This window comes from Calidris pugnax, unplaced genomic scaffold, assembly GCF_001431845.1.
Source record: "Calidris pugnax isolate Ruff unplaced genomic scaffold, ASM143184v1 scaffold370, whole genome shotgun sequence".
Classification (NCBI taxonomy): domain Eukaryota; kingdom Metazoa; phylum Chordata; class Aves; order Charadriiformes; family Scolopacidae; genus Calidris; species Calidris pugnax.
The window spans coordinates 91,491-102,964 of NW_015091093.1; the positions used below are offsets into that span (position 1 = coordinate 91,491).

The 11,474-nt window shown below is 56.7% G+C and overlaps 1 protein-coding gene across 1 annotated transcript in view; it reads left to right on the top strand.

The window, feature by feature from the left end:
- The first annotated feature begins 3,040 nt into the window (after positions 1-3,040).
- Positions 3,041-11,474, top strand: part of ANKRD52 (ankyrin repeat domain 52) — a 26,602-nt gene continuing 18,168 nt past the window's right edge. Inside the window, exons 1-7 of the mRNA XM_014957899.1 lie at positions 3,041-3,120; positions 6,084-6,162; positions 7,999-8,069; positions 9,443-9,643; positions 10,220-10,307; positions 10,450-10,592; positions 11,207-11,419. Of these exons, the coding sequence (XP_014813385.1) occupies positions 10,220-10,307; positions 10,450-10,592; positions 11,207-11,419 (444 nt within the window). The 5' untranslated portion in view covers positions 3,041-3,120; positions 6,084-6,162; positions 7,999-8,069; positions 9,443-9,643. The remainder of the gene's footprint in view (positions 3,121-6,083; positions 6,163-7,998; positions 8,070-9,442; positions 9,644-10,219; positions 10,308-10,449; positions 10,593-11,206; positions 11,420-11,474) is intronic.

Below are 11,474 nucleotides of genomic sequence, written 5' to 3' on the forward strand. Positions count from 1 at the left end.
CGGGGTGCACAATGTCTTCAGCACGGTTTTGGGGACGCTTCCAGGCTGCAGGGCGTCCCCCTCGGGTTTTGGGGGACCCCTAAGGTGCAGAGTGTCCCCCTCGGGTTCTGGGGATGATTCTGGGGTGCAAGATGTGCCCAGCACGGTTTTGGGGGTGCTCCCGGGGTGCACGGCGTCGCCCTCGGTTTTTGGGGAACCCCTAAGGTGCAGAGTGTCCCCCTCGGGTTCTGGGGATGATTCTGGGGTGCAAGATGTGCCCAGCACGGTTTTGGGGGTGCTCCCGGGGTGCACGGCGTCGCCCTCGGTTTTTGGGGAACCCCTAAGGTGCAGAGTGTCCCCCCTCGGGTTCTGGGGACAATTCTGGGGTGCAGGATGTGCCCAGCATGGTTTTGGGGGTGCTCCCGGGGTGCATGGTGTCCCCCACGGGTTTTGGGGACGATTCTGGGGTGCATGATGTCCTCAGCATGGTTTTGGGGAGGCTTCCAGGCTGCAGGGCGTCCCCCTCGGGTTTTGGGGAACCCCCTAGGGTGCAGAGTGTCCCCCTCGGGTTCTGGGGGACATGCCCAGGCTCCAGGGTGTCCTCATCGGGTTTTGGGGACGCTCATGGGGTGTGGGGTGTTCTCAGTGCAGTTTTGGGTATACTTCTGGGGTGTAGGGTGTCCCTGTCGGGTTCCGGGGACGCCTCTGGGGTGGAGAGTGACCCTGCTGGTTTTGGGGGATGCTCCTGGGGTGTGGGGTGTCCCCAGCATGGTTTTGGGGACAATTCTGAAGTGTGGAGTGTCCCCAGCACGGTTTTGGGGACAATTCTGAGGTGTGGAGTGTCCCCAGCACGGTTTTGGGGACAATTCTGAGGTGTGGGGTGTCCCCAGCACGGTTTTGGGGACAATTCTGAGGTGTGGAGCGTCCCCAGCACAGTTTTGGGGACAATTCTGAGGTGTGGGGTGTCCCCAGCACGGTTTTGGGGACACTCCTGGAGTGCGGGGTGTCCCCAGCGCATTTTTGGGGACGCTCTTGGGGTTCACCTGGGACCCCCCATCCCTGAGCATCCCATCTCCTTCCCCCGGCTTGTGGCCGCTGTCCCTACCCTGTCACCGGGGCAGCGACCCCCTCTCAGACTCCTGCTTTTCCCTGTGCCTTTTGACATAAACTGCCTTTAATTACCTCAATTCAGGACCTGGGGGGCTCGGGGCCCCCCCGAAAACCAAATATTGATGCTCCCAGGGGGCCGGTAGGGTGAATGCAGCGAGTGGCTGGGAGCCTGGCGGGGCGGATGGAGCCGTTGGAGGGTGAGGACGAGGGATTGAGCTGGGATTTAAATAGAACTTTTTTTTTTTAGTTTTTCCCCCTTTTTTTTTTTTTTTTTTTGGTAACCAAAACATTGAGCTTTCCCTGTGAATGGTGGGTGGGTGTGTCAGACCCAGCTCTGCTGCAAACCGCGCGCCACCGGAGGCTGCTCAGGGCATAATTATCGTCTGAGATGCTTTTTTTTTTTTTTTAATCCCCTAAAACCTTTTTTTTTTTATTTTTTTTTAAAAAAACTGTCTTACCGAGTGATGCTGAGTCTGCTGCATTCCAGGGGAATGACTCACCCCTTCCCTCTGACCCGGGATGTGTTTCCCCCTCCTCTGTCTTTAACTGCTTTTTTACTTTGATGGTTGGGGTTGAGCGGAGGGGTTGGGGCAGGGGGAGGAGAAGGGATCGCCCTGAAAACGAAGCCACGGAGCTTTTTCTCCTTCTGAGAAGCTGAGATAATTGGGGCTCATTGCTTTTGGCCGTTAGACCCAGATGTGGGGGTGCTGGGGGGGTGCAGTACCCAGGAAAAACAAAAACAGCAGCGTTTGGTCTGGCTGGAGCCGGGGAGCGCTGGGCTCTCGGGGACCCAGAGCAGCTGCAGCCCCAAGGAACCTGTGGTTTGGAAATGACATTTCCAGGTCTGTGAAGGGCCAGAGAAGGGCAACAAAGCTGGTGAGGGGTCTGGAGAATAAGTCTGATGAGGAGAGGCTGAGGGAGCTGGGGGTGTTCAGCCTGGAGAAGAGGAGGCTGAGGGGAGACCTTCTTGCTCTCTCCAACTCCCTGAAAGGAGGGGGTAGAGAGGTGGGGGTCGGTCTCTTTTCTCAAGTCACAGGTGACAGGACGAGAGGAAATGGCCTCAAGTTGCGCCAGGGGAGGTTCAGGCTGGATATTAGGAAACATTTTTTCCCTGAAAGGGTTCTCAGCCCTTGGAATGGGCTGCCCAGGGAGGGGGTTGAGGCCCCATCCCTGGAGGTGTTCAAAAGCCGGGTTGATGTGGTGCTGGGAGGTCTGGTTTAGTGATGATGCTCCTTGTTTGTTGTGGGGGTGTCTATTTTTGTCAAAATGAGGTTGACGGTTGGACAAGATGATCTTGAAGGTCCCTTCCAACCTAGAAGATTCTGGGATTCTGTGATTCTGTGAAAGGAGAATTGGGGTTCTTGGGGGAGTGCCCAGGGGTTGGGCAGCACCGACAGCTCGGGCGGCTCAGGTCCGGCAGCCCAGGGCATCAGCTCCCAGGGCATCACCTCCCAGGTCTGTTCCATAACTTCTTGGAAATGTGGGTTGTGGGGAACAGGAGGAGCTCCAGGCTGGGCTTTGCTGGGCTCTTTGTGCCGTCGGGACCAGGGCAGCGTCTTGAAAGGCAGGAGAACATCACTAAGTTCACCAGGAGAGTGTGAGGTGTCCCCTGGTTGTGCCTTGGAAACTCCAGTTCACTCTCTGCAGAGCTCTGTCGTGGACTCGGGAGGTGGGGAGGCTTTTCCAATGGTTCCTTGGTCTGTTCGCCAACGGACCACCAGGAAAAGTACTTTTTCTGGCTTGGAAATTGGTCCCTGGTGCTGGTGGAGCTGTGGAAGTGAGGAAGGTGCTGGTGGGGCTGGTTCTGGCTCGTTCGTGGAGCGAGGTCCCAGCTCAGTCGGGCTGGTGTGAAGTCTCTGCCACCCCGTGACGCCGCGTGTCCTCCCCCTCCACGTGTCCTCCCCGTGGTGCCACCATCATGACTTGCTTCTGCTTTTCCCTTTGTAGCCTCCTCTGGTCCAAGCCATCTTCAACCGCGATGTAGAGGAGGTGCGGTCGCTGCTGAACCAGAAGGAGAACATTAATGTACTGGTGAGTGCTGCGCTCCCCGTCCCCTCCCACAGAGGCTCGGGGGGTGAAATGGGGGTGCCATCAAGGCGAGGGGACTCTTTTTGGCAAGAATGATCAGAGCTGGGGTTTTGAAGCAAAAAGATGACTGGATTCTGCTCCGGGGTTGGGCTGCCACTTGCTGCGCAGCTTTGTCCTCTTGTCTCGACTTTGCCACTTGTTTTTCTTCATCTTGTCAATTTTAAATCATTTTAAAATCATATAGAGTGAACTATATTGAAGCACATATTTGCAGTTAAAATAATGGGGCGTGTGGAAGACCAGGACTCCTGCCCCATCCCAGGAGATGGCATGAGCCTCCTCAAGCTCTTGGCCATGGAGAGCATCACCAAGAGGCTGTGGAGGGGTGGGGTGGGAGGACTTTTCCTGGAGGCTCAGCTTTGCTGCCTCACTGGTTTGATGTTTTTCTGCTTTGGGATGGCGACCCAGAAGTGTTTGGGTCTCCTGAGCCTTGGCAGAGGCTGGTTTTGAGGGGGAGGCTGGGAGAGGTGGCGGGTTGGCAGGGTGGCAGGGTTGGAGTGGTGCCGGGTCAGCGATCCCTGCGCTTTCAGCCCAAAAAGCTGGGCTGAATTGTGAGCTCCGGGCAAGAGCAGCCCGTTCTGCTTCGCCGTCTCCTCTGGTTTGTGGCACTAACCGTGGCGCTCCCGGCTCGGGTTGGATTTTTGGCACATTCTTCTTTGTTTCTCTGGGGCCAGTGCACACCTGGGGCTCGTGGTGTGAAACCCCGGGGTCAAGGGTGGCCGCTGGCCGGTGTCCCGGGAAGGGACAGGTGAACCTCATGAGGTTCAACAAGAGCAAATACAAGGTTCTGCACCTGGGCCGGAACAATCCTCCCCATCAGGGGAGGTTCAGGCTGGATATTAGGAACAATTTTTTCCCTGAAAGGGTTCTCAGCCCTTGGAATGGGCTGCCCAGGGAGGGGGTTGAGGCCCCATCCCTGGAGGTGTTCAAAAGCCGGGTTGATGTGGTGCTGGGAGGTCTGGTTTAGTGATGATGCTCCTTGTTTGTTGTGGGGGTGTCTATTTTTGTCAAAATGAGGTTGACGGTTGGACAAGATGATCTTGAAGGTCCCTTCCAACCTAGAAGATTGATTCTGTGATTCTGTGATCAGTACAGGCTGGGGGGTGAGGGATTAGAAAGCAGCCCTGAGGAAAGGGACTTGGGGGTGCTGGTGGAGGAGAAGCTGGACACGAGCAGGCAGTGGGCACTCACAGCCCAGAAGGCCAATCCCATCCTGGGCTGCATCAAAAGCTGCGTTGCCAGCAGGTCCAGAGAGGGGATTCTGCCACTTGACTCTGCTCTGGTGAGACCTCACCTGGAGTCTTGTGTGCAGGGCTGGAGCCCTCAATAGAAGAAGGACATGGACCTGATGGAGAGGGTCCAGAGGAGGGCCACGAGGATGATGAGGGGGATGGAGCACCTCTGCTCCGAGGACAGGCTGAGGGAGCTGGGGTTGTTCAGCCTGGAGAAGAGGAGGCTCCGGGGAGACCTAAGAGCAGCCTTCCAGTACCTGAGGGGGGGCTACAGGAAGGCTGGGGAGAGCCTGTTTAGAAAGGGCTGCAGTGACAGGACGAGGGGCAATGGCTTCAAGCTGGAGGGGAACAGATTGAGACTGGAGATGAGGAGAGGGTTCTTCACTGTGAGGGTGGTGGAGCACTGGGACAGGTTGCCCAGGGAGGTGGTTGAGGCCCCTTCCCTGGAGATATTCAAGGGGAGGCTCGATGGGGCAACCTGGTCTAGTTGGGGGTGTCCCTGCTGACTGCGGGGGGGTGGGACTGGATGCCCTTTGGAGGTCCCTTCCGGCCTGGGCAATTCATAGAATCATAGATGGCCAGCAGGACCACCCATCCCATCCCCTCTTCACTTTTTACACAAAGATAATGTGGGGATTTTGGTTTTTTTCCCCCCAAGACTGTTCCGGTCGGGGACCCGGCGGCTCCTACGTCCTCTCTTGTCGGGAGAGAGGGTTGGGATTGTTTTGCCCAGCTCTCGCGCAGCTGCTGGAGGAATAAAACCCCGATTGTTAACACTTAATTTCCTTTTTGTGTGCAGGTTTAGGAAATGTTGTTGCTTTTGTCGGCTGACCTGCCAGCTGGGTTTCACTTTCACATCCTCCTGCCTGGTTGTGGCCAGCACGAGTTGTTACCAAACAAAAAAAAATAATGAAACCGCCACCTTTTTCCAAAGAGTTTTTAACCCAATTACGTTTTTTCCCCCCTCCCCAAACACAAAATTAAGGGGCTTGGAAGGAGTTGTGGTCCTCTGTCTCTCCCCTTGTTGTCCTGGCTTTGGTAGGTGGCCCGTTCTCCAGGGAGAGCCTGGACCAAGCTCCTGGAGGCAGAGGTGACCCAAGGGAAAGGGGTTTTTCCTTTGGCTCATCCAGCCCGGGATCAGAGAGGGGCTTCTGGGCAGCTGGGGGTGGTGACTCTGGGCTCTAATTCTGTGGAGTTTGGGTTTTATTGTTGGCCCAGAGGATAAAACTATGTGGGATGAGACCAGGCTGTGCCCTGTCAGGGTTTCATCTGGGATCTCAGGTGCTTTGCCATTCGTTAAGTCCGGTAGCGCCGGGGCCAGGTCGGGTCGGTCTCTGGGGAGTTGGGGGGAGCAACCAGAGCCCTCCCAGCGTCCCCATCTCATCCTGGGGTTAATCATAGAATTGCCCAGGCTGGAAGGGACCTCCAAAGGTCATCTAGTCCCACCTCAGTCCCCCCAACTAGTTATGGCCCAGGTCCCCTCTGCTCCGGCCGCCCCAGCACCCGGGGTGCGCCGAAAGGGCTGCGCACCCCAAAATGTCACAGGAGGGTGCTGATTTCGGGCAGTTTCCTCCCTGTCTCCCCTCCTGAGGTGCTGTGGGGAGGCGGAGGAGGGGAGCAGAGGAGGGATCTCCCTGCCCTCCACGCTCACAGACGGGTTTTGTCCCCGCTCAGGACCAAGAACGCCGAACGCCGCTGCACGCTGCTGCCTACATCGGAGATGTCGCAATCCTCGAGCTCCTCATTCTGTCAGGTAAGGGCCAAGGCTCCAGGCACGGGCTCCAGAGCTGCCCCGGCCTTCAAGGTGCTTTTTTAATCTCCCCTGGTCTTTGGGGTGGCGGAGCAAGAGCTTTTGGTCACCTTCCAAAGAACCCTGTGCTCACGCTTAAGCCAGTGTGGGGTGGCAGCCAGGGGAAGATTAGGAAATGTTGCCATAATCCTAAGAGGTTTGTTCAGACAGAAAAGCGTCTTGGAACTGAAATAGCAGAGGTGGAAATGGAGCCAGGAGGGGGGATGTGTGCAAGGTGTTCAGTGCTGGGAGGAGGGGATGGAGATGGTGGAGATGGCAGAGGCTCAGGGGAGCAGATTTCACTTGCTCACGGGGAGGGCTCAGCTGAAAAACGGGGGGTTCTGCTCAGTTTTGGCTTGTGTTGGAACTGGGGGTGTTCAGCCTGGAGAAGAGGAGGCTGAGGGGAGACCTTCTTGCTCTCTCCAACTCCCTGAAAGGAGGGGGTAGAGAGATGGGGGTCGGTCTCTTTTCTCAAGTCCCAGGCGACAGGACGAGAGGAAATGGCCTCAAGTTGCACCAGGGGAGGTTCAGGCTGGATATTAGGAAAAATTTTTTCCCTGAAAGGGTTCTCAGCCCTTGGAATGGGCTGCCCAGGGAGGGGGTTGAGGCCCCATCCCTGGAGGTGTTCAAAAGCCGGGTTGATGTGGTGCTGGGAGGTCTGGTTTAGTGATGATGCTCCTTGTTTGTTGTGGGGGTGTCTATTTTTGTCAAAATGAGGTTGACGGTTGGACAAGATGATCTTGAAGGTCCCTTCCAACCTAGAAGATTCTGTGATTCTGTGACCCTGCCAAGGAGAGACCTGGGGAAATGCTTTGGCGAGGGCTTGTTAAACAGGATCGGGGATGTTCAGCCCCATGTGCAGAGCATGCAATGCCCTTACGTGCCCTGTGCTGATTTTTTTCAGGCCTGTATGTTGAGTTCTCGGCACCAAAGAAAGGCAGGGGCTTTGGGGATGGTGGGTTGTTCAGCCTGGAGAAGAGAAGGCTCCGGGGAGACCTTCTAACGGCCTTTCAGTACCTGAAAGGAGCCTACAGAAGAGCCAGAGAGGGACTCTTTACAAAGAAGCGACAGGACAAGGGGCAATGGTTTTAAGCTGGTGGAGGGGAGATTTAGGTTAGATACTAGGAAGAAATTCTTTACAGTGAGGGTGGTGAGACACTGGAACAGGTTGCCCAGGGAGGTCGTGGATGCCCCATCCCTGGAAGGGTTCAAGGCCAGGCTGGATGGGGCCTTGAGCAACCTGCTCTGGTGGGAGGTGTCCCTGCCCAGGGCAGGGGGGTTGGAACTAGATGATCTTTGAGGTCCCTTCCAACCCAAACCAGTCTATGAGTCTATGACTTGGGTGCCCAGCTCGGATCTGGAGCTGGGACAGCACAACAGTGTCTCACCTCTCCTTCTCATTCAGAGGTGTAGCCCCCAGCCACCGCAGCTCCCAACACGAAACGCTCTGCTTTTCTGTCTCGAACAGCCTTGTTTTACAGCGAGGAGCAGACCTGCTTGCTGGGTTTCTACTGTGTTTTTCTAGCTCGGTGGGGAAGCTGCTCCTCTGGGATGTGTAGTCCCTTTGGCCTGTGCCTTGCCATGTCCCTTGCGCTGCACCGGCACCGTTTGCCACGGGGCATAGCTTGTTCCTCTTGCATTTCACAGGTTTTGTCCCACCTAGAGCTTGGTGCCACGTCCCCTCTCTCAGCAGAACCCTCACTTCTGCCCGGGGGGTGCCCTGGAGGTGGCTGCAGCCCTGCCACGGGGGCAGCTGCTCACTTTTCTGCCCCCCAACCCCTTCCTTGTGTTCCTCCCCAGGTGCTAACGTTAACGCGAAGGACACGGTTTGGCTCACCCCGTTACACCGCGCGGCGGCTTCTCGCAACGAGGTAGGTTTGATGTCTGTGCTGCTGCTTCTCTTTCCCCTCTCGCCTGCTTTTGGCTGAGGTGGGTGGTCTCCTTAGAGGGGAGAAGCTGAAAATGAGAGCTGGAAGAAAAAAAAACCACCCTAAATCTCCTTGGCTCCCTTCCCTCCATCCTCCAGGAGTCAGCACGTGTGTTTTCCCCACAACACCCTCCTCCCTGCCTTTCCCCCCCTTTCCCCAGGGCTTTGTCTAATCCAGCTTTACGTTTCTTTGAGGGAGCTTTCACCCTTTCTCTCAGGAGCTGATTCCAACGGATCTCGTTGGAAAGATTTCCCAAGGTTTTAGCTTTTTGTGGGCTTAACTTCATCCCACTTAACTTTGTCCTGCTTGGAGTTGCCGGAGAGCGAGAGGCTCTTTGGTTGGTGTTGGCTGGAGCCAGGGGACAACAAAGCCCTGGCTGTCAGCGAGGGCAGGTCCCCACACACCAGCTCCAACTGCCACAACGGGCACAGACACGGGGCAAAACACTTCAGTGTAAACCTCTACTGAGGGTGTTTGCTGGGAATGTGTGTGGACAGTTACTGTGGGTCCCTAAAACCCAGGAGGTTGCTTTGCTGCCGGGTCTGTTTCCCCTGTACTGGGCACTGGTGAGGCCTCACCTCGAGTGCTGTGTCCAGTTTTGGGACCCCCTACCATAAAAAAGACATTGAGGGGCTGGAGCGGGTCCAGAGAAGGGCGACAAAGATGGTGAGGGGTCTGGAGAATAAGTCTGATGAGGAGAGGCTGAGGGAGCTGGGGGTGTTCAGCCTGGAGAAGAGGAGGCTGAGGGGAGACCTTCTTGCTCTCTCCAACTCCCTGAAAGGAGGGGGTAGAGAGATGGGGGTCGGTCTCTTTTCTCAAGTCACAGGCGACAGGACGAGAGGAAATGGCCTCAAGTTGCGCCAGGGGAGGTTCAGGCTGGATATTAGGAACAATTTTTTCCCTGAAAGGGTTCTCAGCCCTTGGAATGGGCTGCCCAGGGAGGGGGTTGAGGCCCCATCCCTGGAGGTGTTCAAAAGCCGGGTTGATGTGGTGCTGGGAGGTCTGGTTTAGTGATGATGCTCCTTGTTTGTTGTGAGGGTGTCTATTTTTGTCAAAATGAGGTTGACGGTTGGACAAGATGATCTTGAAGGTCCCTTCCAACCTAGAAGATTCTGTGATTCTGAGTCCTTTCCTTTTGGGGGGTGAGGAGAGGCCAGACCTGAGCGTGGCAGGTGGTTCCAGCTCAGCCCCCTCTGGCTCTTGGGGTGGATCTGGGCAGCCCTGGATGTGCTGATGGACCAAGCCGCAGCTCCCTGACCCAGCTGGAGGGTTCCTGTGGGTCGGGGTCGAGCTCTGCTTCCTTCTGCTCCCTCCAGAAGGCACTTCACCTCCTCCTGAAGCACTCGGCGGACGTCAACGCCCGCGACAAGTACTGGCAAACGCCGCTGCACGTCGCTGCCGCCAACCGGGCCACCAAGTGCGTGGAGGCCATCATCCCCCTGCTGAGCACTGTCAACGTGGCCGACCGCACGGGCCGCACGGCGCTGCACCACGCCGTGCACAGCGGCCACCTGGAGGTGGGTCGGGGGGCACTGGAGACCCCCAACCTCTCCCTCTTTCCTGGGTCTGGGCTCTGCAGGTGCCCACACAAACGGGGAGGAATTGGGTTTTTCTGGAGCGTGTCCAGAGAAGGGCAACGGAGCTGGTGAAGGGTCTGGAGGACAAGGAGAAGAGTCTGGAGAACTTGTGAGGAGAGACTGAGGGAGCTGGGGAGGTTCAGCCTGGAGAAAAGAGGGCTGAGGGGAGACCTCATCTCTCTCTACAACTCCCTGAAAGGAGGGTGTAGCCGGGGGGGTCGGTCTCTTCTCCCAAGGAACAGGCAATGGGATAAAAGGAAATAGCCTCAAGTTGCACCAGGGGAAGTTTAGGATGGAAATTAGGAAGATCTTCACGTGGAAAGGGTTACTAAGCACTGGAAGAGGCTGCCCAGGGCAGTGGTGGAGTCACCATCCCTGGCAGATGTTGAGCTGAGGGACACGGGTCAGCGGTGAGTTTGTCAGCGTTGGGTTGATGGTTGGACTCAATGATCTGAAAGGTCCCTTCCAACCGGGGCAATTCCATGATTCACCTCTCACCCCTTCTCCCCTGTCCAGATGGTGAACCTGCTGTTGAACAAAGGGGCCAGCCTGAGCACTTGTGACAAGAAGGACCGCCAGCCCATCCACTGGGCAGCTTTCCTGGGTAGGTTTTCCCCGTGGGCATCACTCCAGTTTCTTCTCCCTCATTGCTTGGCCTGTAGATTCACCTTCCAGGCTGGTGGAGCTCCCCAGAGGCTGCTCCATGTTCTGGGGTGCCCTGGCTCTCACCTCTCTCTCCCGGGCAGGACATTTGGAAGTTCTGAAGCTGCTGGTGGCCCGAGGAGCTGATGTGATGTGTAAGGACAAGAAGGGCTACACCCTGCTGCACACCGCGGCGGCCAGCGGCCAGATCGAAGTCGTGCGTCACCTGCTGAGGCTGGGAGTCGAGGTGAGACCCCTGTGGCTACGAGCAGGGTGGGCTTGGGCTTGGGCATGGGCCAGTCCAGAGCCAGAGGGTGCTGGGGGGTGGTGGGAGCCCTGGGGGTTCACAGCTGCCTTTTTGGTGAGGGGTCTGGAGAATAAGTCTGATGAGGAGAGGCTGAGGGAGCTGGGGTTATTCAGCCTGGAGAAGAGAAGGCTGAGGGGAGACCTTATTGAGGGGAGGAGACCTGAAAGGAGGGTGTAGAGAGATGGGGGTCGGTCTCTTCTCTCAAGTCACAGGCGACAGGACAAGAGGAAATGGCCTCAGGTTGTGCCAGGGGAGGTTCAGGCTGGATATTAGGAAAATTTTTTTCCCTGAAAGGGTTCTCAGCCCTTGGAATGGGCTGCCCAGGGAGGGGGTTGAGGCCCCATCCCTGGAGGTGTTCAAAAGCCGGGTTGATGTGGTACTGGGAGGTCTGGTTTAGTGATGATGCTCCTTGTTTGTTGTGGGGGTGTCTATTTTTGTCAGTGAGGTTGACGGTTGGACAAGATGATCTTGAAGGTCCCTTCCAACCTAGAAGATTCTGTGATTTTTGTGTGTCCCTGACTCCCCAAATCCTCCGGGGTTTGTTGCTCCCGCAGATCGATGAACCAAATTCTTTTGGAAACACTGCACTTCACATTGCCTGTTACATGGGCCAAGATGCCGTGGCCAACGAGCTGGTGAATTACGGCGCCAACGTCAATCAGCCTAACGAGAAGGGCTTCACCCCCTTGCACTTTGCTGCCGTCTCCACCAACGGGGCCCTGTGCCTAGAGCTCCTCGTCAACAACGGGGCCGACGTCAACTTTCAGGTCTGGCACCCGAGGGGCTGGGGTTTTGGGGCTGGGGTTTTGGGGCTGGGGTTTT